Here is a 23,638-nt window from a genome sequence, read left to right on the forward strand (position 1 = left end):
ACAGGGAGACACACGTCACAGGGGATCCATCACCGTGACAGCCATCAGCAGGTGGACACAGTGGTTCCAGCACGATCACATCTGTAACCGTGGGCACGGGGACTGGGGATGTCACTGGTACCACTGCACCGTGACAGGGGATGGCAGCCCCGCAGGGACCAGGTGTCCTGTGTCTGTCCCATCCCCAAGATACACAAGCGTCCCCTGTGTTCCCGCTCACACAGTACCGTGTCCCGTCCCCACGGTGCCCTTTGCCTTGTCCCCATGACACCTTTGTGTCCCATACAGCCCCGTTCCTGTGGTGCCACACGTCCTACGTGTCCCAGTGGCTGTACGGTGGCACCCCGAGGGCGACAGCCACCAGCACCATGTCCCACCGGGGCCATCACATCCTCACCAATGGCACCGAGGGACCCAGGGCCCCCGCAGTGACTTTGTGGGTGACACCAATGCAAAGAGGAACCAAAATCTTTCTAAAACCTCTCAGTGTAATGTAGCAAGACTAGGCCTAACCTATCCAGACTAGGCCTAACCTATCCAGACTAGGCCTAACCTACCCAGACTAGGCCTAACCTATCCACACCAGGCATCAGGTCAGTGAAATGTAATAGAGAAACGGCAGCCGTTTGGAGTCTGGACCCGAGGCTCAGGGGGCTGTCCTCGTCTCGCAAGCCAGGGAAGCTGAACGTTCCCCTCCGTCCACAAAAAGCGATGTGGCCATTGCCGAGTAGGAGCACAAAACGACCATCTGCTCACTCCAGAAATAAGGTCAAGAAGCTGAGGGGGCTCCAGGCCAAGAAGACCCATGCGGGCCACTCGAGACTCTGATCTTTTTCTTTTGTAGCTAGCAACATGGTTGTTTGGATTCAGTTTAAGAAGAGATTAGACTCGGGGGCTGATGTGTCTAATCGCTCCGGTGTCAGGGGCAGGGATGTTCCACACTCCAGTCACAGGAACCGGGCGTCAAGGGGTGGGTCACAGATGGGACAGACTGTAAATGACACCGTGATCAAAGAGAATCTTCCATCCCAGTAGTGTCAGGCTGCATATTAAAGGACAGTCTTGATGCCCCCCAGCCTGTGGTGGTCAGAGCAATGCTGCCATCTGCAGAGTCCCCAACTTGGGTGTCCCCATAGCCTACCATGGCCAGGGACCCCACACTTGGAGTGGTCTAAGCCCAGTGTCCCCAGCATCCCCTGTACCCGGTATGTCCCTTGTCCAGTGTAGGCAGTCCCCCCTACCAGCTGTGCTCTCTACCCTGTGCTCCCTGTAACCCTTACATAAGATGTAATGTGTACCCAGTGTCCCCTTCATGAGTAGTTACCTAAATGCAGTGTTGCCAGAAGCCCCTATTCCATATGTCACCCTGATTCCGCGTGTCATAACCACCCCATAGCAGATGTCCCCTTGATCTAGTGTCTCCAGTACACCCTACTAACAGCAGCCCCTTATATCTGGGGTCCCTCATTGCAGACATCTACTATAACTGGGGTCCCCAGTACCCACCATACGAGGTGTCCCCTATAATTGGTGCCCTCAGTGCTGCCCATACTTGGCCTCTGTCAGCGATGTCCCCTATCTCGGTGTCCCCCATGACCTCCTTAATCAGTACCCCGTCTCACTCGCGTACCCCGTCTCCCCCATCTCCGATGTTAACACTGCTCCCACCGTCCCTGTCCCCTCCCAGGGGCAGCAGGGGGGGCGACATCGCGATCCACCCCCAGACCAAGGGTGGGGGACACGGCGGGACTTCGCCGAACCGGGGACAGGAGGGTGACCGATCTCCCACCCCCCGGGGCGGGGCCGGGGGCGGGACCGGCGATCCCGGTACCGGTTGCGTCAACGGAGGAACGGTCCGCACCTGGAGGGGGGGGCGGTTCTTAAACCCCTCCGGGGGCGCCTGGGAGCCATCGGGGGTTGCTGGGAGCTCAGGGTTCCGATGCGGAGCCATCGGGAGCTCGCTCGGAGCTCGCCGCTGCTTCCGTGGGGCTCAGGGTTCCAAAGCGGAGCCGCTCGGAGCTCGCCGCCGCTTCCCGGGGGCTCAGGGTTCCGATGCGGAGCCGCCGCTCGCTCGCCGCCGCTTCCCGGGGGCTCGGTTGGAGCGTTTGGGAGCTCACTGCTGCCCTACGGGATGAAACGGGCAGCTCGGTCGGAGCTCCGTCCCGGTGACCGAAGCCCGGTGCGGGTCCCCAGGGCCTCGCCGGCACCTTTTCGGAGTCCCCCGGAGCTCCCGGGCAGGTGTGGGCAGCCGGGGCCGCCGACCGGGAGCTCCCGGTTCCTTCCCGGGTGCTCGGTGCTGCTCGTATCCCCCCTTTTAACGCAGGGGCCGGGTGCAGGAGGCTTCGGGCACCCCGGAACTTCATATTGGTCTGTGATTTGCTTTTTTTGCAGGTAATTGCAGGCGTTTTGCGTTCCGGAGCGGCCGAACGAGCGGCGGGCGCGACCGCAGGTGGGTGCCGGGGCCCAGTCGCCCCTTCCCCGGCCTGGGGATGGAGCTCCGGGAAAGGGGCGGTGGGGAGCCGAGATCAGAGCGGCAGCGTGATTTAACGTTTATGTCTTTGTTTTCTCTCTAATTTCAGGTAGAGCCGAAATTAGGATGAGGTTCCTGGAGCGGTTGCCGCAGCGAGGGGGGAACCTTCTATCGCTCTGCCGGTGACGACACGGGGATGGGGCCGGTTCAGTCCTGGGGTCCCGGATCCCCCCCCAGCCTGGGGTTCCCCTGCCTGGGACGACTTCAGTCTCTTTTGTTTAAAATCTTAATCTAGGGCTTACATCGGGATCCTCAGCGTCCCTTTTGGGGGAGTCGGAGGAGCTTTCTCCCCCTGGGGGTAGTGGGGTTTTTCTCCCCGAGCCTCTGTGGCTCATACGGGTGCCCCCACCCAGGTCGGGTGCCTCAGCGTTCCCTTCCCGGGGGGGGTCCAGGGCGCACAGGAGAGTCAAGACCCATGCGGTTTCTCAGGATAGTTTTATTTTCTCTTCGTTTCAGGCTCCGGAGCGGCAGAGGTGGCGGCGGCGGCTCAGGGGAAGGGGACGGCGGCCAGGGCGGGCAGGTCGAGCGGCGCGTCGAGCCCCGGGGGGGCCCGGTGCCGGTCCGGGGGGCCCCGGCGCGCCCCCCGCCGCCCGTATTGGAAGCGCAGGCGCAGCTCCCCGACCCGGGCCCGGGGCAGGATGTCGGGGATCCACTCGATGACAAAGGGGGTCGGCTCCTTCTGGGCCGGTGACGTGGTGCCTGGGGGAACAAAGTGGTGTTAGAGCCCCCACCGAGGGCTGGGGGGACATTCTATTTTCATTGTGGTTTTCGGGCTTAAGTTTTAGGTGGGTGGGGAATCAGTGGATGCAGAAGGAGCCATGGGGTGAGTATCCAAGATATTTTGTTGGTTTAGGTGGGTTGGGGGTCCCCAGGTCGTGTGGGTGGTACTGCACGGGCCCCCCCAGCCAAGGTGGGAGTGGGTAGGTAATAGGTTTTTTTGGTCTCTGTGTTTCTCTTTCAGGTGCCCAGAGGAAGGGATTCAAGTGGCTGCTGTCCCAGCTGCAGTTTGTAATGATGAGGTCTATATTGTGAGCAGGTCTCTGTTTTGGGGTCCCCTCAAGGTGTGATGCGCACAGTAGATGCCTCCCCCTGTGAGGGCCAGGAGGTTGTGTGGAGTATTTGGTGTTAAAGTGTTTAATTTTCAGGTTTTTGGAGGCAGAAGCAGCAGAAGCCGGAGCCCTCGGGGAGCGTTTGTGCATTAGTTGGGTAAGCCCCCAGTGTGGGGTCTTCTGCTTGTTTTCAGATGGGGGGTGGCAGCTTAGGGCCCCCATAGTTCTGATCGGTGTTTGTTGGCGGTTGTGTGGAGCTGTGTGGTGTTGTGGAGGTGGTTGTACTGAAGGTCAGGGTAGGGTTTGTTGCAGGGGGGTCTCAGGCTGGGTGTAGTGTGAGACTGTGCTTGTTTTCCTGGGGGTAGGTTGTGGTGTTGGTGGAGCTGAGGAGGCGGTGGTTGACTCTGCAGTGAGGGTGTTTGTTTTCTGGTGTGCCCCCCTGCTCAGGGCTGGGTGGTGATGTTGACAGTTGTCAGCTGTACACGTGCTTTATAGTCTAAGTTGGATTGGTTGGTCGTGTTATCGGTTTAGCTGAAGGTTTTAAGTTGTCCTATGTGTCTGTTATTAGGTGTTACTGTTTTGGTTTGTGTTGAACGTTGGTAGATGTTTTGACAGGTAGGTTTGGAATGGTTTGTTCTAGAGTTTTTGTGCTTTTTTTGGTGTCATTTTTAAGTGGTTTTGGTGTGGTTGTTTTCCCTTTTCATGTTCTGTTTTGTTTTCACTTTTTTTGGTGTTTGGACTTCAGATAAAATAACTATTTGGAGAAGGAAAAAAACCCCTCATTGTTAGGGTAGGGGTGGTGGCTGGTGTGTGTATGTCAGAGAGGTTATTCTTTTGGGTGGAAGGGTGGGTTTGACATTGAGCAGTGGCTGAGGGGGTTGACCCCCTGCCTGGGGAGGGGGTTGGACCGCCCAGGGGGTGGCCCCTGTGGAACTGGCCCCTCCCCTGGGGCTGAGCCCCCTCTGAAGGGGCAGCTGGGGGGAGCCCTGGGGAGTGCAGGGCCCCCTATTGTGGGGGGGAACAAGGGGAAGGTCTCTGAAGACCCCGCCCCGCCCATCTAAGGGGGATCTCTAATTGCTGAGAATCCCCTAGTACCTGGGGGGGCTCTTAGTGTGGAGACCCCCCCCATCCTGCTGAGAAGGGAGTCTCTTTTGGATAAGACCCCCCCGCCGCTACCCAAGAAGGGGGGGTGCTCTTCCATTGGCTGAGACCCCCCCAGGCCCTGGGGAGTTTGGGCTGCAGAAAGCCCCACTGCACTACAAAGAGCTGCTGGCAGATGAGGGGGGGCCTGCACCCCTCCACTCTGCCAGTGCTGGGGGAACATGGCCCTGTCCCCTCTGGAGCTCCTGGGCGAGAGGGGCTGAGGCTGCCAAGCTGAGGAGGGCGACAGGGAGCCCTGGTCCCCCCACTCACCCACTTTGAGGAAGGTCTGCAGCTCCTGGGGCCGCAGGGGTGGCTGCTTCTCGGGGGGCAGGGGGGAAGCACTCTCCTCCTCTGCCACGGGGCTCCCCCAGGGCTCGTAGGTGCCGTCTCGGCTCTGGGTGAAGCTGCGTGTGAGCTCCAGGGGCAGCTGTGGAGGAAAAGGGACAGTGAGGGGCTGGGGGGACTGCATGGGATCCGGGGGACAGCCCCTGCCCTCACCTCTGGCGTATCAAAGATCTGCTTGACCTGCAGGACGTTGGTGATGTGCCACGTGTACTTGGAGAAGGTGCCCAGGGGAAGCGCGTCCCTGCGGACAAAAGCTGCGGGGAGGAACACACACGAGGAGGGGGAGTTAACAGAACATTTCCTAAAATGCTAAGTGCTTAGTGAAGTAACTTGTGTTTCTCTTTCCCCTTTTTAGTCTTTAGCTTCTGCTCTCCGGCTCAGGACGCCACAGTCCAGGAGGCTGCACTGGTTCCCCTAAACTTAGAATCACCAAATCACTCTAGATGTGAAAAATGAAAAAACAGCTGGGCTGCTGGGATTAAGACTTAAGTAGCTGTTCTTCTCTGCCCTGGCACTTAGGCAGCTGCAGAGTTTCTTTCTTAGCTGCAACAAGGGGAAAACGTGCTACTAACAGCACAGGGAGAGACTTGGCAATCTCTTTGGGCTGATAGCTTGTTCCCTGGAAGCTGCCACTCTAAACAGAGGAGGGACCTTCAAGAAGAACCTGCTGGAGCTGCAGGGTCACCCTAGAAGATCTCCACCATTTTGGTTTGCCCAGAACCTGGCAGTGACTCTGCCAAGCGCTTTCTGTAGGTAGGTGTGTTTGGTTCCTACCCGTGGTGGAGTTGGGCAGCCTCTTCTTGGCGCTGCCGCTAGAGATCCGCTGCTGCAGCGCGTCGAAGAACGCCTGGGGGATGTGGAACACCAGTGGCTCTGGTTGCCCTGGGGGGTGGAAGCATGAGATGTGGTGAGGACAAGAGAGATGTGGTGCAGGAGAAAGAGGGTACAGGGGCTTGTGCTGATTGCAGATGTTCCTGCTGGGGTTATCTTTGCAGGTGGAGACTCCAAGCACTGGCACAAAGAGTGCTGCTAGTGTCTGCACTGCACAGTAAAATACCGAACACCAGTCAGAGCCTGCTGCTTATGTCCTTGAGTGCACTTTTGCCTCTCCTTTCTCCCCCTAGTTTAGGATTAAGTCTTGGAAGGTGCCATGAGTGGGAATGGATGGCCCTTATGTCTCCTATTAAAGTTGAGACATTCTCTCAGTGATTGCCCTCAAACTCTTTTTCCCTTTGCCTGCTCTGTGCTCCAGTTGAGGGCCCTGGCTCTCACAGGCTGTCTCTAAGCATTAATAATAATGCCAAAATAGATAGGTTTATGGTAGAAGAGACCCTTAGAAATGTTACAAGTAGAGTGGGCTGTTACCACTTAATGAGAGGTGCTGGTTGCTCCTCTGGCAACCGAGACACAAGTTTAGCCCCAGTTAGTGTTTGTACGTGGTTACACAAGACTCTTCCCTGCCCGGGGCTGTGCTGCCAGCGCAAGTTGTGCTGCTGGGGTGTGCGGTGCAGTAACCACCCCCCCACCAAGATATTATTACTGCTCTGAACCATCATCTGTGTCTCTTTGGGTGCGCAGAGCAGCTCCTGCTGAGCACAGCCCAGACTTTAGAGAATGCGGGGAAGATAAGAATACTGCAGTGGTCTACTGCATGATAAGCTATTCAGTAACTTAACAGCATTTCTGAAACTAAATATAAGATGAGATGCCTCCCATTATTACCATATTTAATTCATCTCAATTCCTCTGTGCTCCCCTGAGCTGTTTAGGTTCAGCAGCCATAATCACTAGGGCAATTATCGCTATTTATCATTCCTTTTCTCCATTCCCCTGTACTAACAGAGCCCCAGGTTGCAATTCATCAACACTCAGCCCATGTGCAGAAAACTAATCAAAACCCTAAGAAGCCTCCCAGGGCAAAACAAACAACAATTGCACAAAGCTGGACAAAGCACTCACCTCCCTTAGGGCTGCTGGAGTTAGTTAATGCTGCCAAAAGGTTAAAATTACAAAGTGGAATAAAGTGGGGTGTCCTAAGACGGACTTTACCTTCAAACTGGTAATGCATGGTCTGGTGGATGCGCTCGGTGACGCTGGCCAGCCAGGCCTGGAAGGACAGGGACACCTGCGACTCATCCTGCGGCTGCTGGCAGCCTGCGAGGGACAGGGAAGGGATGTCAGACTACACCAGGCACAAAAAATGGCTGAGACTGAGTCCCACTGGCACAGCTCTGATCTCCTAATCCCTGTTTCACCTCCAAGAGTTTGCCCGGCAGTATGTACACTAATACCTGTGAAATCATCAGTTGGATTCAGTCAAAAGACAACCTTCAAATCTTCAGGTCACGTCGTTCATTCCACTGTTCTACAATTCCATGATTCTTTGATGCTATAATTCAAAGTCCAACCATCATTACATAAATCTACTACCACCCCATGTCCCTGAGAACCTCATGTCCGTCTGTCCAGCCCTCCAGGGATGGTGACTCCAGCACTGCCCTGGGCAGCCTGTTCCAATGCCCCACAGCCCTTTGGGGAAGAAATTGTTCCTAAATCCAACCTCAGCCTCCCCTGGCGCAACTTGAGGCCATTTCCTCTGCTCCTGGCGCTTGTTCCTGGGAAGACCAACATCCTCTTCACTGCAGCCTCCTTTCTGCTGTTAAACACATCTCAGAAACACAACACAACCACAAACCAAACTGTCTGTTCATCAGCCAATGGCTCTGATGGCCCCAATGCCACTGCCTCAGCACATCACAGGGACTGGAATTACTCAAGTGCTTTAGCGGTGGCAAGAGGCTCCTAGAAACCCCTGTCTGCTCCTTACAAACCCCATCTGCTGCTGCAGAAACAATATTTGCTCTTAAAAAACAACCTTCTATTGTTAAAAACCCAATTTGCATGTCCACAAGAGCTGCTGCCTCAGCACCACAGTACAATGACACCAACTCTCTCCCCAGGAGTGGGACCTGACACGTCCTCACCCCCCCAAAAACACTGACACCCCTGCAGTGCTTGGAGGCATCCGAGGGACCAAAATGAGCCATCACAGCCTGTGAGACACGTTTTCTATGCTCTGTCTCATTTGAAAAGGGAAATAACACATAATTATCCCACTTTCAAGACCAAAATTACAGCTAAGAGCAACAACAGCACCAAACCAAGTCACCTTCCCAGACCCTGGGCTCACCCAGCATGCACAAAGGCTTCGACCAAGTTGCTGGGGACACAACCAGGTTTCCACTGCTTGGACTGAGCCTTCCATCTCCAAACAGCCCATAAACACAGCCAAACATGCAGCCAACTGCTCAGAGACACATGATTACATTGGTGCCAACAACCATCTTCCCAAGGCAGCCAGAATTCCCATCTCCTGTGCCACTGCCCGCTCGACACGGTACTTCTGAGCTAAGAGACACCACGACAAGGTCCCTTCCCAGCAGCTCGGGGCATTAAGAGTTGCTGCAAACACCAACAGAGGCAACACAAGTGACAGAAACCAGCTCACAGCTTTGCCTAACAACCAGATCCACTGATCTATCTCATCCAGAAGATCACTTAATGGCACTGGAGAGATTAAATAACAACGCCTGCCCGCTCGCAGCAGCGCTGGCACCACCACAAACCAAGTTCTTTAAGCTTCCCACACCAAAACTCACCTAAGAACCGCCCTGGGAAGAGTCCAGCATCATCCATCCCTAACAACCACAACCACAGATAACCAGAGCTACGTGAGCCACACACAGGTACCAACAACCCTGAGGTGCCCAAGTCCGATTTCAGCTCCCAGGGCACAACAGCCCCACAAAGCTCCGCCATTCCCTCCGCAAGGATTCCAGCAACACGAACCAAACGCTGAGCGCTCACCTTGTCTCTTCGGGGCGGAGGCCATGGGCGGTTTCCTCGGGCAGGGTCTGCGAGGGTGGCTGTGAGCTGGGGCGTGAGCCAGGAGGGGGCCAGTCGGCTGCATCCCTGAGAGAGACTCATTTTAGGTAACCATCGCCCTCACAGCCATCAAGTCCAACCATAACCCACCCCTGGCACAACCCTCATCTCTAGGAACCTCATCTCTGTCTGTCCAGCCCTCCAGGGCTGGTGACTCCAGCACTGCCCTGGGCAGCCTGTTCCAATGCCCCACAGCCCTTTGGGGAAGAAATTGTTCCCCACATCCAACCTCAACCTCCCTGGGCACAACAAATACATCAACAATTCTGAACCTACATTTGTATCTGCTCTCTCAGCGACACCCCACAGCCACCCACCCCTCAAGCCCCCAGCAGACACTCACCGGGCGTCACGTCCTTTTTCCTCTTCTTGGCCCTGGTGGGAGCGGCCCCCCCAGTCTGTGCCACTGATTCGGGGCTCCCAAGCGATGGTGGCATCGCGATCCCCCTCAGACCTGGGAACAAACAGACTCTGGCCCTAAAATCTCCTCTATCACATGTAGCAGGGCTGCGGGAACATGAGGCGGGGTTCTCATATCACCCTCCCCACTCTGGTGCTTCTCCCTCCCCTCAAACTCCCGGGCACCCCCCAGACACCCTCATCAAACCCTTAAGTTGTCCCAGCCCTACAGACACACTTCTGAGGGGGAAAACTGTGAGGGGAGTGGTGATTTCAATTCACTCAGCACCCAGGTCGCTCTCCTGGGAACAGATTTTCACCTTTGGGGGGCTACTGAGAGGAGGGGATTAACCTGGGACAACTCCTGGGGTGTGTAACCCCACAAGGGACTGAACCGCAGAGGCTCCTGCTCATGGAGGGAGTCACAACAAACTGGGCTCCCTTGACAGGGGGTTAAAACAGGCAGGGGCCCAAAAGGAGGGGAACACTCATCTCCTGGGACAAAAGCAGCACCTGAGTCACCCCAAGCACCTGTCACGGCAAAACCAGGGAGGATTTGCACCCTCAGAACCCCACGCTCTCCTCCCCACACTCCCAGAATGACCCACACCCAGGAGGGATCACTCCTCACACTGCTCTGAGCCAGCAGGAGGACCAGGAAACTAAGCCGGGGCTAATGAAGCACCAATCAGTGTGGGGGCAGCTCGGCCACAGTCAGGGAACAAGCACGAGGGAGGGTGGGCTGCAGCAGCCTGACACCCCCAAAACCCTCCATGTGTTTTGCCCCTCACCTACCGCCTGCATCGTAGGCGAGGAGGTCGGAGAACTCCCGCGCCAGGCTCTCGTCGCTGGCGAAGGCACAGACGCAGGCGAAGAAGTGAACACAGCGTGGCGCCGTCCCTTCCTCCTCCTCTTCCTCCTCCTCCTCCTCACCACCCTTGCCGTGTCGCGGCGCCCGGCACGAGCAGCGGAACCGTGGCTCCCCCGGCGCCTTGGCGCTCGTCCTTGGGCCCACGGACACGTGCAGGTAGCCTGGCCCAGGCTTCTGCCCTCCCTTGCGCTTAACCACCAGGACGCTCTTCGTGACCCGCTGCACCAGTGGCCCCGTGGGCTCCGTCGCCAGCTGCCAGATGCTCTGCTTGGTTTCGGGGGGGGCTTGCAGGGAGTTGAGGACGGAGCTTTTGAGGGCGAGCGGCGTGGCCTCGCTCTGGCAGTTCAGCGCCAGCTTGACGTGCTGGCACTGGTTCTCCGCTGCACCGCGCGCCGCCGTTTTCAGGCACGCCGGCGCCGAGCAGCGCCCAGAGCTCAGCTGCGTCACCATGGTCCCATCCGCCGTCTGGACGGCTGCCTCCGACACCCCCAGCTCCACGAAGCAGCGCTGCTCCGCTCCCCGCTCCCTCTGTCGCACCGAGTACACCTGTGCCGCCGAGCCGGTGACGATCCTGACGGCGTCGGCGCTGGGCGGCTTGCGGGCGCCACGGCGGAACACGGTCCCGCACGTCTTGTTCTTGCAGCTCAGGCCGCGGGTGCCGTTGTACGTGCCGCAGCGGGGGCACTTGCGGATGCCACGGAGGGTGGCTTTGCCCAGGTCGGACAGGAACGAGGGGACTTTGGTCCTCGATGGTGCCGGTTCCATCCTCTGGGAGACCTGGAGGGGCAGAAGTCAAGGTGGGGGGAAGTGAATGACGGGACGCCCCAGCTCCTTCCCTGCCAACAAGACCAAAAATGACACCCCTGCCTTAGTGGGGGAGCACACAGGCAACAGGACAACCCTCCAGGGATGGTGACTCCAGCACTGCCCTGGGCAGCCTGTTCCAATGCCCCACAGTCCTTTGGGGAAGAAATTATCCCAAATTTCCAACCTCAGCCTCCCCTGGCGCAACTGCTGGCTGTTACCTCTCGCCCTGTCCCAACGTCGCAATCCAAACCACATCACAAAATGACAAACCCCACGCAGATGGGACACAAACAGGACGATTCCCCTATGCCTCCCAGGGGAGGTTTTTTCCCCAGGTCGGTGGCTGAGCATCGCAAGCGTGACTCCGGTGACAACCCCTGGCGCTTGAATGAGCCGCCGGCTCCAGATCTTTGTTATTTCTCTGCTGCCAACCACATTTTCTCCTCCTCTGCCCGGGGGACACGAGGGGGCTGTGGGGACCGCCCTCTGCTCACCCAGCTCTCCCCATCACCACCAAATCCCTCTTTTTGGAGGTAAAACCGGGCACTGCGCACGCAGCGCAAACTTCAAGCCGGGTTTTGTGATGACGAGGGTGTCGGGTGAGGACGGAGTCACCAAGCAGAGGGAAAGGGATGGTCATTGTCATAATGTCACATCTCATGGAACCATCGGCACCGGGCACATTAGAGTGAATGTGACAAGATGCCAACAAGCTGCTCCTGGTGCTGATTGAGAATCGCAGATTCATTTTAGTTGGAAAAGACCTTTAGGATCTTTAAGTCCAACTGTTAACAATCTTCGTACACATCTTAAGATCAGGATAATGCCCAATCTCGACTAAAAAGTGCAGCTTTGGTCTGGAACACTTTACAGACTTTCCGCACATTTAGGTTGAACACCAGCTCCTATGAAATTTTCCACCCCTATTACACAAAGTATTTAAATCGCGTGGAGCTTTGGGACACAGAACATTTAGAAGCGGGTCAGCCTATGAATATGAACTTCAGCGCAGGTGAAACTGCTACACTGAGCCACATCCAAGCTGCAATTAAAAGAGTAATTAACAGAAAGGAGACTAACCGGGACTGTGCGCTAACAGCACTGCTTAAGCCAGGCAGCGGTTGTTACAAATGGCCGGTACCGGAGAGCAGGTGACACCGGGAACACGACCGGGGACCGGCACAGACCGTGCACGCCGGGCTGGACCCCCCGGGGGCGGCGGGGTCGGGACCGTGGCCCCCGGCCCGAGGCCTCCCCTGGGCCCCGCTCCTCCACAGGACCGGGTCCGGGTCACCCCCCCAGTCACCGGCGTCACCCCCGACCCCGCGCTGCCTCACGTCACCGCCGTGACGTCACCGCGACGCCTCCCGCCGCCGCCGCGTCCCCCCGCCCCGCCGGTGCCCGCGTCCCGGCATCCTCCGCGCTCCCGCCACTGATGTCACTTCTTGTCCCGCGGCGCGCGAGCCCCGTCCCCCCAACCCCCGAATCCGCGTTACCTGCGCGGCAGCGCTCGCTCACCGCTCCCACCCGAACCTCCGCGACGCCGCTCGGCGCCCCGCTTCCGGCGTGGCGCCCCACCCCTCCTCCCCATTGGTCGGCTGCGAGACACGTGGGTTGCCGCGAGGAGCGCTGGGAGTTGTAGTCCGCGGGACGGCTCAGGGCGCATGCGCCCATGCAGAGCCCCCGGGGTCCACATCTCCCAGCATCCCCCGCGGCGCTATTGCTGTAATAATTCATCAATTTCAGCCTTTTTTCCCCCCAAATATCCCGCTAAAAGCCGCTCCCCTCCCGCCCGCTTTGCCCGGGGAGGCCACAGGGACACAGCATAAGAAAATAGAGCGCACAACAACCTTTGCTTTTGCTATTTTTCCTTTTTTTTTTCTGTTTTTTTGTCTTATTGTGCATTCTTTTCGTAACCAAGAGGTAGGACAGATAAGGTCGGTTTTGGCCTCTGAACGGTGTGAAAAACCCGTGACCGTTATTTGCGGAGGTCTGGTGGCTCACACTTCCAAGGGCATTATGGGAAATTCTATACAATTCCTTAAAAACATGAGAAAATGGACTTCATAATCCAACACTAAGAGGGTATATTTGGTCAACACATGCAAAAAACTAAGAAAGATTAAAAGAAACGAGGATTTGAGGCATTAAGTCGTGTCAAAGGACTCCTTTAAATAAGGAAACGTATAAAGGTGGCTCACGGTTGTGCAAAATATTAATTTGCTAAGGTATGTTACATCATCAGTACACGTAAATGTAGAAATCGGTAAAAAAAAAAGAACAAAAAAAGCAAAACAACGCGGCCGGCGTGTAGGAAAATCTCACATTTTAGTTGAAAGAGGATTTTTCACCCTTCTGGTGTAAAAATCCTCCCTTGTGAGGGGACCCGGCCGCTGTCCCCTTCCCTGTCCTAAAGCGAAGGCTGAAAAACACGCTGAGATATAAAAAAACCGATGTAAACTCATAATTTATCGTCGCGAAAACCCGGCGGTAACGCACAAAAACCCGGCGGACAGGCGGAGGTTTTGTACAAGAGGCTCGTTTAACGGACGGTGCGAAGGCCGAAGAGGCGGCGGCTTCGGGATTCGCACGCTTTTGGCTTCTTATTTTTGTGGTTTTTTTTTTTGTTTTTTTTGTACAACGCTTTATAATACATTTAAAATCGTTCGGAATGCAAACGAGAACGACACGCTACTTCCGAGGAAAGAAAACAAAGAACACAATAAACCCGGCGAGGTTGACGCTTGTGCAATTCGCTGCCCCCGTGGTACGTTTCTTTGCCAGCGGCAGCACTCCCTGCATTTGCTGCGTTTCGAGAAACGCGGATCTTCAGAAACACGTCAAAAAAAAAAAGAGGAAAAAGAAGGCAAAAGTTGGCAGAACATCCAGCATCTCGTTTAGTGTGATTTGTTTTTTTGTTTCGTTTCGCGTGTTGTTGTTTTTTTTTGTTGTTGTTGTTTTGTTTGGTTTTTTTTTAACAATGCCGATGACAACTTTCATGATTAAAAATGCGCTTTTGTTGTGTTTTCATCCTTTCTTTTAAATAAATACGTCGTGGCTGACGCTTGAGCAGATCGATCTCCGCGGCGGACGACGCTCCAGCCGCTTTCAGAGTCTTTTCCTCCTCTTCCTCCTCCCCCTCCTCCTCCTCCTCAGGGCGTCTCGAATCCGGCCACGCGATACCCGCTTTGGTTGGGGACGATGCTCCCGTTCTGCCCCTGGGGCGGCTGCACCCCGTAGTTGGGGCCCATCCACGCCGCTGAAGACTGCGTCTGACTGCGGATTAATTAAAAATTAAAAGCTCGTTAGGCTAATTTTATAATGGGGGGGACTTTGAGGGTGGGTGAGGAGATGGGGTTGATTGGATGGGGTCATCGTGGCTTCCCCGCCGCAAATCTCCGCGTGGCGACACAGCGAGGCATCGCGGGGGACTTTGTGCCGTTACCATTATGGACTCGAAATATGACGTCCCCAAAACACCCCAAATTGCCCCCAAACTCACCTGAAGCCCTGCTGGTTCCAGGGCTGGCTGTACAGCCCGTAAGCAGGGACCTGCCAGCCGTTGGGGACGAACTGGCCCAGCTGGGCGCTGCCGTACCACTGGCCCCATTGCCCGTACGCCGGCGGGTAGCCCAGCTGGTTCTGCGGGGTGATTAGCGAGCGGTTAATTAACGGCACCTCCGCGGCTGCCATTTTTTACATCACCTTTTCACTTAACAAGAGATTTTTTAGGTCATTTGTATACTTAACACAAGACTTTTTACATCCCGTGATTTCTTTACGTCACGTTTCCACATAGTGGATTATTTTTAACATCACGTTTCTACGTCAGAAGAAATTATTTACGTCACGTTTGTACATCATGCAATATTTTTTATGTCGAGATTTTTTACCATTGCATTTTTACGTAACACAAGAATTTCTACATCATGTTTTCACGCAACAAAACCTTTTTTACATCGTATTGTTACGTACGGAGAGATTTTTTTGTTTCTTGTTTTCACGTAACAGCAAATTTCTTACATGACTTTTTTACGTCTACAAGATTATTTACGTCATGTTTTTGTGTAACGGGAGATTTGGTTACGTCACATTTTTTTAATGTCACATTTTTACTTAACAAGAGATTTTTTACGTCATGTTGCTATGTAAATAGAGATTTTTAACATCTCAGTTTTGAGAAACAAGAGGTTTTTACCATAACAACCTTATGTAAAGACACCTTTTTTTCATTCCAAGATATCTACTATCTCTGTACTCCAGAGAAAAACCCTCCTATTAATAAGCCCTAATGTAAGTCACACCTGTGACGCCAAGTCTCTCGCACGCCGATTTTACAGATATTTAATGGGTTTTTAGCGCAGATTAATGACCAAAAAAGAGAAGTTCTGACCTGCTGCACCGGACTGACCATGTCCGGCGTCTCCTTGCCCCAGTAGCACTTGACGACGTGTCCTTCGATCGTCGTCCCATTGACAGACACGATGGCATGTGCCGCGCTCTCGTGAGAATTAAACCTGAACAGATAATCGTGAACTTATAAATAACTCACGTGGTGCAAAACTGCCAGGAGTCCCCCCAGAAGAGAGTCCTCGCTGGTTAAAACCCCAATTCCACCACCGAAACTTCCTCCTGTCTCCTCCACAGCAGGCGGTGGATGATTTTCTTGTCTCAGTGTCATAACTCTCATTAAAAGAACAGGAAAATTGAGCGGCGAGGAGAGCACAAGTCAAGTTTCAATTAATTCTTCTTATTCTCCAGTTCCAGTCACGTTCCGCTCACACCAATATAGCAAAAACCAGTTAATTCCAACTAAACTATTCACTGCACGACCCGCAAGCCAGCTTACCGTACGAAGGAGTAGCCTTTGTCAGGGAACACTCGGATTTCCATGATCTGGCCGAAGGGAGAAAAGGTCTGGCGCATGAGCTGCTCTGCAGCAAAATGAGAAGAAAACCAGGAAAATGAGGTGATTGCCATTTTATTCTGGGATATTCCAGGCGCCGGGAGCTGGAGGTGACGCTACCTGTCAGGCCCGAGGTGACGCCTCCGCAGTACACGGTGCAGTTGCTGGGGCTGGACTGATTGACCACCTCGTCGTACGACAGCTGTTTGGTGTTTGCTGGAAGGGATTTGTACCAAGATTTCGTTACAGAGAAATTCTAAGCCAAACTGCCGTAAGACGTTGACCTATTGGTAGGCCTGATCTACTTGATTCAAAGTCTTTTCTATGGAGACACTTTCTGTAACACGGTCATGGAATTGTAGAATCATTTTGGTTGGAAAAGCCCCTTGAGATCATTGAATCCAATCATAACCCACCCCTGGCACTGCGCCATGTCCTGAGAACCTCATGTCCGTGTGTCCAACCCTCCAGGGATGGTGACTCCAGCACTGCCCTGGGCAGCCTGTTCCAATGCCCCACAGCCCTTTGGGGAAGAAATTATCCCAAATTTTCAACCTCAATCTCCCCTGGCCCCCAACAAACACACCAGAAATTCAGGACCGACCTTCATATGTGCTCTTTGGAGCCGGAGGTTTTCTCGTCGCCCAGTTCGTTCGGATTTGCCTTCCCCCGAGCCACTGGCCGCCCATCTGCTGGATCGCGTTCTCTGCGTCCTGTCCGCGAGAGACAGAGGGAAGAAAAACCCCAGTTTTGCCATCTAGAACCCTCTTGGGCCTGTACGTCGCTTCTCTGAGTGTCACTTGCAACTGCTTTAGAAACGCTAAAGCGACAGTAAAGCATCTCAAAGACCAGAGAACCTTCTCCCTTGGCAGGCGGGGAAACCGAAGCTGGATAAAGATGGGGAGTGACAACGCGGCACCCCCTGAAAATCACTGTTAGTTTTTCAGCGCCGCTCGAGACCAAGCTGGTGCTTACCCATTTGTTGAAGAAGGAGACAAAGCCGTAGCCTTTGGATTTTCCTGTCGCCATGTCCTTCACCACACGCGCATCTCTACAAAGAAGAAACGAGAGACAGCTCAGGAAAACGTCGCCTGTTAACGGAATTCTTTAATTTTCTTGGGTCAATCCATTATTCCCCCTTTGCGACTGTGGGCAGCTGCAAATTTTGAGAGATTGGAGTGTTCCGAAATTATCAAGGAAAACACCGAACCATTCATGTCTTAATATGATGTATCACATAGCTGAATGAACCGCTCCTGACTCTGCTACACCCAGAATACACCAAACCGGCACCTGCGGGCACCGTTCCCCATTTGTCGCAGGTTCTCTCGCTGCACCATCGCTCTGCATTGCTGGCACCGGTGAGACTCCTCAGCCCCAAGGTTTCAGGGTCAAGGGCTTATGCTGACCCGGCGCCAACAGATCAAGGCCACTCAGGCTGCCCCAATGAGTCTTACGCTAAAAAAGGTTCATTTTTGTGGGAAAAGGGAATTTAACTGAAACATCAGGCTGTTTCCATTTAGGAGAGATGAGTTAGTTTCTTTGTCCTAGGAAATTACTTACGATATTCTTCCGAACGGTGCAAAAGCTGCTTTGATATCTTCAGTTGTAATTTCTGGACTGAGGTCCCCAACGAAGACGTGGAAATGGTCTTGTTGGGAAAAAGAGAGAAAAGGATCTTAATGTCTGAAGACAAGCCCTGAACACACTGAGCAATCTTGTTCAGCACGGATTTCCACCTCTTATTAAAAATTACATGAAGACCAGAGTTTACTACGTACAGAATTTACTGCTGCTTGTAAGAGATACTGTGCTTGACAGCACTACAAAGGATACTAATATGGCATTTACGCTTCATATTTTAGAAACTGCTTTTAAGACCAGTTAGCATTGATCTTGCAAAGTCTTAAACTATTTACTTAATGTGTCAGGACTACACAAAAACCTTTCTCTCCGTGTTAAGCTCTGACACAGCAGGAGATCCAGAGCTATTACACATCTGATCGACTGAAACATCAGGAAGTGTCAGGAAAACACTTGTTCTAATGCAGGGCCTATTTTGAACCTAGTCACAATGGCTGGTTTAACATTGTGGGGCAGGAAGAACAAAATAAGAAAAACCCCTTGCATTGCTAGAGTTTGCATTTGAGTTCTCAAAAGCCAACAGTTTTGGTTGCCCCGCCAGAAATCAGCACCGGAACGGACCAGTGGACACTAGAGCACTTTCTGACGCTACAGGAAAATCAAAGGGAAGTTTTTTCAACATAAAATGAATTGGTAACAAAAACCCCACACATGGCTTCAGGGGGTTCGTGAATACCATTGAGAGATTTCACTGGATGTCTAAAAAGACACGAGGACCTTGTGAACATCTTGTGTTAACGCTACTACTACCTGATGACGAAGATGACATCTGTTCTTAAGATTATTAAAGCAAACACATTAAATATCTTAGGATTACGATCAAAACATGACGGCATATACGATGTTTCTTGTTTCTGTTCAAAACTACTTGTACAAATCAAAGACCCACTCCACATGCAAGCAACACTTACTGCTGGTGTCTTTCTTCTGGCTGCTGGGAGTCGTTGCCCAGTTCACTTTGACCTCCTGCAAATGTTTAGTTGCTCACGTTAGATCAGGCAAATCCCGATTAAGCCCACATAACTCCAGCACTTAATTCTGACACTACAGTGGGACCAGACGTGGAAGTTTGGGGTGAAAGCTCAAGTTTAAGGCATGTTTCTTGGGAGAGGGTTCATTTTTCCAAACTGCTGCACTGGTTGAGAGCAAAGACATTAAACGCACCCAGCCTGGGAGTTTGGTTTGGTTGGGTGGGTTTTTATTTGCAGGGCTAGGGAAATAAAGGGACTCTGTCCTGATAAGGCTGGAGGAGTTAGAATATTTCTTACGCCCGCTGTCTCGGAGCCCTCCCCGCTTCTACATCCCCACCGCCCTCTGCGTTCTTCCTAAAAAAGTATCAACGGTGCTTCTCGTTAGTCACGTCCCGCTATGACCTCTGACCAAATGAAGCGTCTAACACTTGCGGCACATCCGTTTCGTCTCGGGCAACATTTCGTCCCCGGATATTTGACCTGTGCCACCTGACACGGCCTGATTTCCAACTCCAACTCACCCTGTAGACACGACAGCTTACCTTACCCATTATCTTCCGGCCGTTCATGGCAGCCAGGGCTGCGGCTGCGTGACGGTGCTCGTAGAACTCCACAAAGCAGTACGGATCATTTCCAGCTGTCTGAAAAAAATGGGGAACAAAAAGGATTACTGATACGAACCTCTTCAAACTGTATGCTCACTATTACACTCAGCTCTTTCTTTATTACATCTAAATGTCTCAAAATAAACAGGCTTTGAAACTCTATGCTGATATCACAGTCAATGCACCGATAACGCTCCAGGAGGTTGCGGTTCCGTTTTAAAAAGGAAAAATTATGGCAAAGGAGAACTTTTCAAATCTCATCTGCAACACTTACATAAATCTGCCTCTTCCCTCCCTTTCACTATCTCCGGCCATCCTTACATTTAACATCAGATATGAGGCGGAAATGATGCCCAAAGTACACGACTCTGATCTCCGGCCTTACTACATCCCTTTAACGTGCTGATGCTGAATTTCCAGTGGAAATTTGCACTTCTGCAACGTGCAAGTACATCTCTAAGCCTTTAGCTACGAGAAACACAGAAATCATGAAGGCTCTTACATCCATGATCATTTTGCAGTTTTTGCAGGGTCCGATCTGGCTGAACAGTTGGAGGATTAGTGCTTCGGTCACATCTCTTGACAGGTTCCCCACGTATCTACAGGATCGAATAAAACATTAGAAACCATCCTGAGGCTCCAGACTGATTGTCTATAACTGAGAAAACACGGTGCAACATTGTTCCCCCAACACCCTTCACCACTCGGGGATGAAAATTGCCCTTGATCCACAGGTGGTTGTTTTGTTGTTGAGTTCGAGTCATGGGATTTTTAAAAAAAGCACATCGAGAAACCTCAGCTCCGAAGGTGCGGCTGCACCTTCCCACAAAGGAATGTTACGTGGTGAACCGCGGGCTCCACGACGAGAACCCCAGCCAAATCACGCCGCTGAAACCACGTCAATAAACCAGTGATCCTCCCCGTCTCGGTGCCAGAGGTGTGAAGATGTTGTAAGAAAACAACGAGGCTGCAAAACCTGGGACTTGTCGCGCTCCTCCTGTTGACACAAGGCTGCGAACAGCCTTCCTGAGGAGATGGATACATGCCAACACTGGTTTGAACACAGAAGAGAATGGGACAACAAGACACACAGAGTCTCTTTTTTCCTGTCAAAAACGACCCGGCAAGCTCTGCATTATTATTAATAGTTTGAGTGACTATTTGAGGTAGGTCTCTGAACCGTTCTCCTTTTCAACATCTACACGTGCTTCACCAAAATCTGATCGTCACAGGCTTCTCTCGCTCAACGCAGCCAATAATTCCCGTGCTTTGGACGAGGTTTCCTTCAACAGGGGAAGAGTTCAGAGTACTTCATTACGGCAATCAACTTTGTGCTTGATAACACCAGGCCATTCAACCCTGCATCGAGTTCAAGCGGAAATCCTAAGTAGTGAGACTTTTATTTTTCCCCTCTATTTTTAAAATGTTATCGCCCTTTGGATAATGAATAAGCCAGGGCACTAAAGCGATGAGACTCTCACGTTCCCTTCTAGGTCTAAGTTTATTAACAGTTTATTTGTGACTGAGACGGTTTCTACAGCCCAACCTTTGCACTCCTGCTGGATTTTCACCCCGATAATCAGATAGGCAGCATTCCCTACCTTCAGACTGGATTTTACTGGAAAAAAACCACAGGATTCAGGTAAACGATCTCTGACAGCTCCATGAATCTCTGCAAGGTCAGAGCTTTCACAATGCATCCTCAAAGGATCAAATGCAGAAGGATATATGTGCACATAGACTTAGAGAGAGTTGGCCCTTCATGGGCACATACAGAACGAGAACATTCTGCAAAGCACTAAAAAAAGGGAGGGGGAATCGTGAAGGGCATCAGTCACTCAGAGAAACAGCTTAACGTCACAGAAATTCCATGTTTTTCTCACGGTTTATGTCGGCATCACCTCATATGTCTGCAGAAGACAGCAAGTCTGGGGAGGCTTTTCCAACCCTCAAACTATGAGAGTCCTGCAATACTATCAAGAAAAATGGGAAAAGCACAGAGCTGTAAACCCTGAGCAACCAGGCCCACTTTATTTTCTCTGACAGAGATGGATTCTCTTTAATGAGCTGGTCAATGTCTCTTTGCAGATGATATTATGTTGGGCAAACTATGCCAACAATTCCATTTATCCACTGCACATAGCTCGGTGTTGCTTGAAAAGTAATACCGAACTAGTGAGTGTTAGCACTTCTCAGATATATAAAGTACATTAAAAGTACATATATTCCACAAGCATCTCTGTACTTGGATGGAAAATACAAACAAGAGGCCTTTGTACATTCAAAACCACCGTCTGCCTTGTAACTGCTCTTCAGATTTATAAGCCCTGTTGCTGAAGAGTGGCTTTCAAGGGAGGACACCGGCCACGTGAAAACGAGCTGCCTATGCAGGAAATCATTTACATAAGTAACGTGGCTCCTAACGAAACGCCGAGGTTCTGACACCCCCCTTCAAAGAAACGGCTTACGTGGAAATGGCAAAACCAACAAGATACTTCCAAAAATGTTGGGAATCTGTTCCAGAAAAAGTACTTCAACTGGCTAAGGGAAATAAAGACGACAGACGGATTGCAGACCGCTTTGGTGGCCCCTCGCGACACTGCAAGACAAGGGAAGTGAAGAGGGAGCCCCGAAAGCCACGTCCAGATGGGGTTTCTGCAGCACAACCTACAGAAATCCACCTGCAACACAATATTTAACTCACGCTTCACACCCCAGCTGGAAAGAAATCGCTTCTAGCTGCTTTTTGCTTCCTTCAAGCTGCTCGTTCTAAACCCAATCTGTGAAATTCGGCTTGTGTTAATCCTCCGTACGACTTGACAAAGTCGCTCGGAGTCATTCAGAGAAATTCCGTTCTCAGTACATTGCTCAAAATTCAGTTCTGCAGCTCCGAAACGTGTCCACGTTTGTGCAACAACCCGCACGTGCTCGAGGACAGATAATCCGTTCCCTCGAGCCGTGTACGGCTCAGACCGCTAAACTCCACACAACCACTTCATTGCGATGGGGAGGGAAAAACACTTCTCTATATAAACACACAAACAGGCCAGTAGGTCTGAGCCACGTTTGCGGTGGCCGAGAATAGCTCCAAAAATGCACAAATTAGCAAGACAACGGGATCCTATACCCAGAGAGGCAGACAGTGTTTACCACTCCGGAAAGCCCAGACTGGAGGAGCTGGTGTCAGTCACGTAAGATTCTTGTTTTTGCTGCACTCGGCCAAGACATTTTTTATCTACCCTTGGGGTGCGTGCGGCCATTGACCAAGGGCAAAATGCTCCCCTCACCTCAGAGGGATCCCCTGTCCCTCCTGTCTTTCCTCGCCTTGGTACTGAAACAGAGATTGAAGTTTACACAGAGGTGGATCAGAAACACCGGAGTCTGGGATTCCCCTGATCTAAACGTGGAAACCACTCCAGATAACGCCTGGCAGAGAAAACGAGAGAAAGACGTGAGCGGGACCTCCCCTGTGCCTTTGAAACGCAAAGTCCGAATCCCTCTTTGACAGCGGCGGGTGTCGGCTGCCAAACACCCCCGGAAAAGTTAATTAAGGAAACCCCATTTATGATTTAGCAAGGCAAGGGGCTACCGCTAGTTCTTGGGGACACACCGTGCTTGGAACACTTGGACAAGCGCCAATTTCACGGGCACCCTCCCGTTTCTTTCCATCCAGCTGTTCAGTGTGTCAATGGGGGCAGCCCCCCCACACCCGCCCGGGTGCTAAAATCACCCAGAGACGGCAAAATTCAGTCAGATGTTCGCCAAAACCGACATGGTGTAAGCCTGGGGGGCAGCGCAGCTCCCCAGGCCCCGTCCCTCGTGGTGTGAGCTGAGGGACTGAGGGGAGAAAGGGGGTGAACATCACTATGGGGCCAGAGGGCGGAATGGCGGGACACGGGCGGGATCCCGCCCTGAGGGGAACCGGGGCCGGCTCAGGGCCGCCCTCCGTGGTCCTGAAAGCGGCTTGAAGGGGCCGAGTCCCCGCTTGCCCCGTCGCCGAGGCCCGATCGCGCCGCCCGGGGTCTGAGGGGAGCCCGGGCCGCCCCTCCCCGCCGAGCCGGGAACAATAGGCGGGTTGTCGCCCCCTCCCCACTCACAGGGTCTTGGGCATTTCATCCTCCATGGCGCCACCGCCCCGCCCCGGGCTCCTCACGCCGAGCCGGGCCCCGCCGCCCCGTCAGCGCCCGGGCAGCCCGAGCGGCGCCGGCCCCGCCGAGCCCGAGCGGCGGACAATAACCCCAGTGGTTCCTCGCAAGATGGCGGGCGGCGGGCGAAAGGGCCCGGCCGGCCGGGAGGGGGCGGTAATGCGCATGCGCGCCCCGAAGAGGCGCTCGGCCAGCCTCCCGCCGCCGCTCCCGCGCATGCGCCGCGCCACTGGCACCCGGTTACCGGTTAGCGGGGTGACGCTTCCCCCCGGTGGGAC

General features: G+C 53.2%; 2 protein-coding genes and 1 long non-coding RNA gene across 6 annotated transcripts; 1 reads left to right on the forward strand and 2 right to left on the reverse strand.

The window, feature by feature from the left end:
• The first annotated feature begins 2,390 nt into the window (after positions 1-2,390).
• LOC139825644 (uncharacterized) lies at positions 2,391-6,611 on the forward strand. Its single transcript, XR_011735846.1, has 3 exons — positions 2,391-2,449; positions 2,580-5,820; positions 6,063-6,611. It is a non-coding gene; the product is annotated as an uncharacterized lncRNA (long non-coding RNA).
• On the reverse strand, positions 2,952-12,680 carry C26H2orf42 (chromosome 26 C2orf42 homolog). Of its 3 annotated transcripts, none has more exons than XM_065856653.2 (9): positions 12,586-12,680; positions 10,207-11,059; positions 9,356-9,466; positions 8,935-9,039; positions 7,117-7,221; positions 5,842-5,949; positions 5,221-5,321; positions 4,993-5,149; positions 2,952-3,229 (listed from the first exon to the last, which is right to left on the reverse strand). In XM_065856653.2, exons 2-9 carry the CDS (start codon positions 11,045-11,047, stop codon positions 3,018-3,020), a joined length of 1,740 nt encoding a protein of 579 aa, XP_065712725.1. In that variant the 5' UTR covers positions 11,048-11,059; positions 12,586-12,680; the 3' UTR covers positions 2,952-3,017. The 3 variants fall into 3 exon arrangements, with proteins under 3 accessions (XP_065712725.1, XP_071655423.1, XP_071655424.1); XM_071799322.1 differs by having other exon boundaries at positions 12,608-12,673; XM_071799323.1 differs by lacking the exon at positions 12,586-12,680 and adding an exon at positions 12,170-12,328.
• Positions 12,681-13,159: 479 nt separating this feature from the next.
• On the reverse strand, positions 13,160-23,491 carry TIA1 (TIA1 cytotoxic granule associated RNA binding protein). 2 transcript variants are annotated; one of them, XM_065856771.2, is made up of 12 exons: positions 23,313-23,491; positions 19,718-19,814; positions 19,153-19,251; positions 18,551-18,605; positions 17,559-17,646; positions 16,971-17,046; positions 16,600-16,708; positions 16,116-16,211; positions 15,939-16,023; positions 15,483-15,606; positions 14,592-14,731; positions 13,160-14,365 (listed from the first exon to the last, which is right to left on the reverse strand). In XM_065856771.2, the coding sequence occupies exons 1-12, from the start codon at positions 23,336-23,338 to the stop codon at positions 14,242-14,244; spliced, it is 1,119 nt and encodes a 372-aa protein (XP_065712843.1). In that variant the 5' UTR covers positions 23,339-23,491; the 3' UTR covers positions 13,160-14,241. The 2 variants fall into 2 exon arrangements, with proteins under 2 accessions (XP_065712843.1, XP_071655434.1); XM_071799333.1 differs by lacking the exon at positions 23,313-23,491 and adding an exon at positions 22,503-22,641.
• Positions 23,492-23,638: the final 147 nt, after the last annotated feature.

This window comes from Patagioenas fasciata, chromosome 26 (assembly GCF_037038585.1).
Source record: "Patagioenas fasciata isolate bPatFas1 chromosome 26, bPatFas1.hap1, whole genome shotgun sequence".
NCBI lineage: Eukaryota > Metazoa > Chordata > Aves > Columbiformes > Columbidae > Patagioenas > Patagioenas fasciata.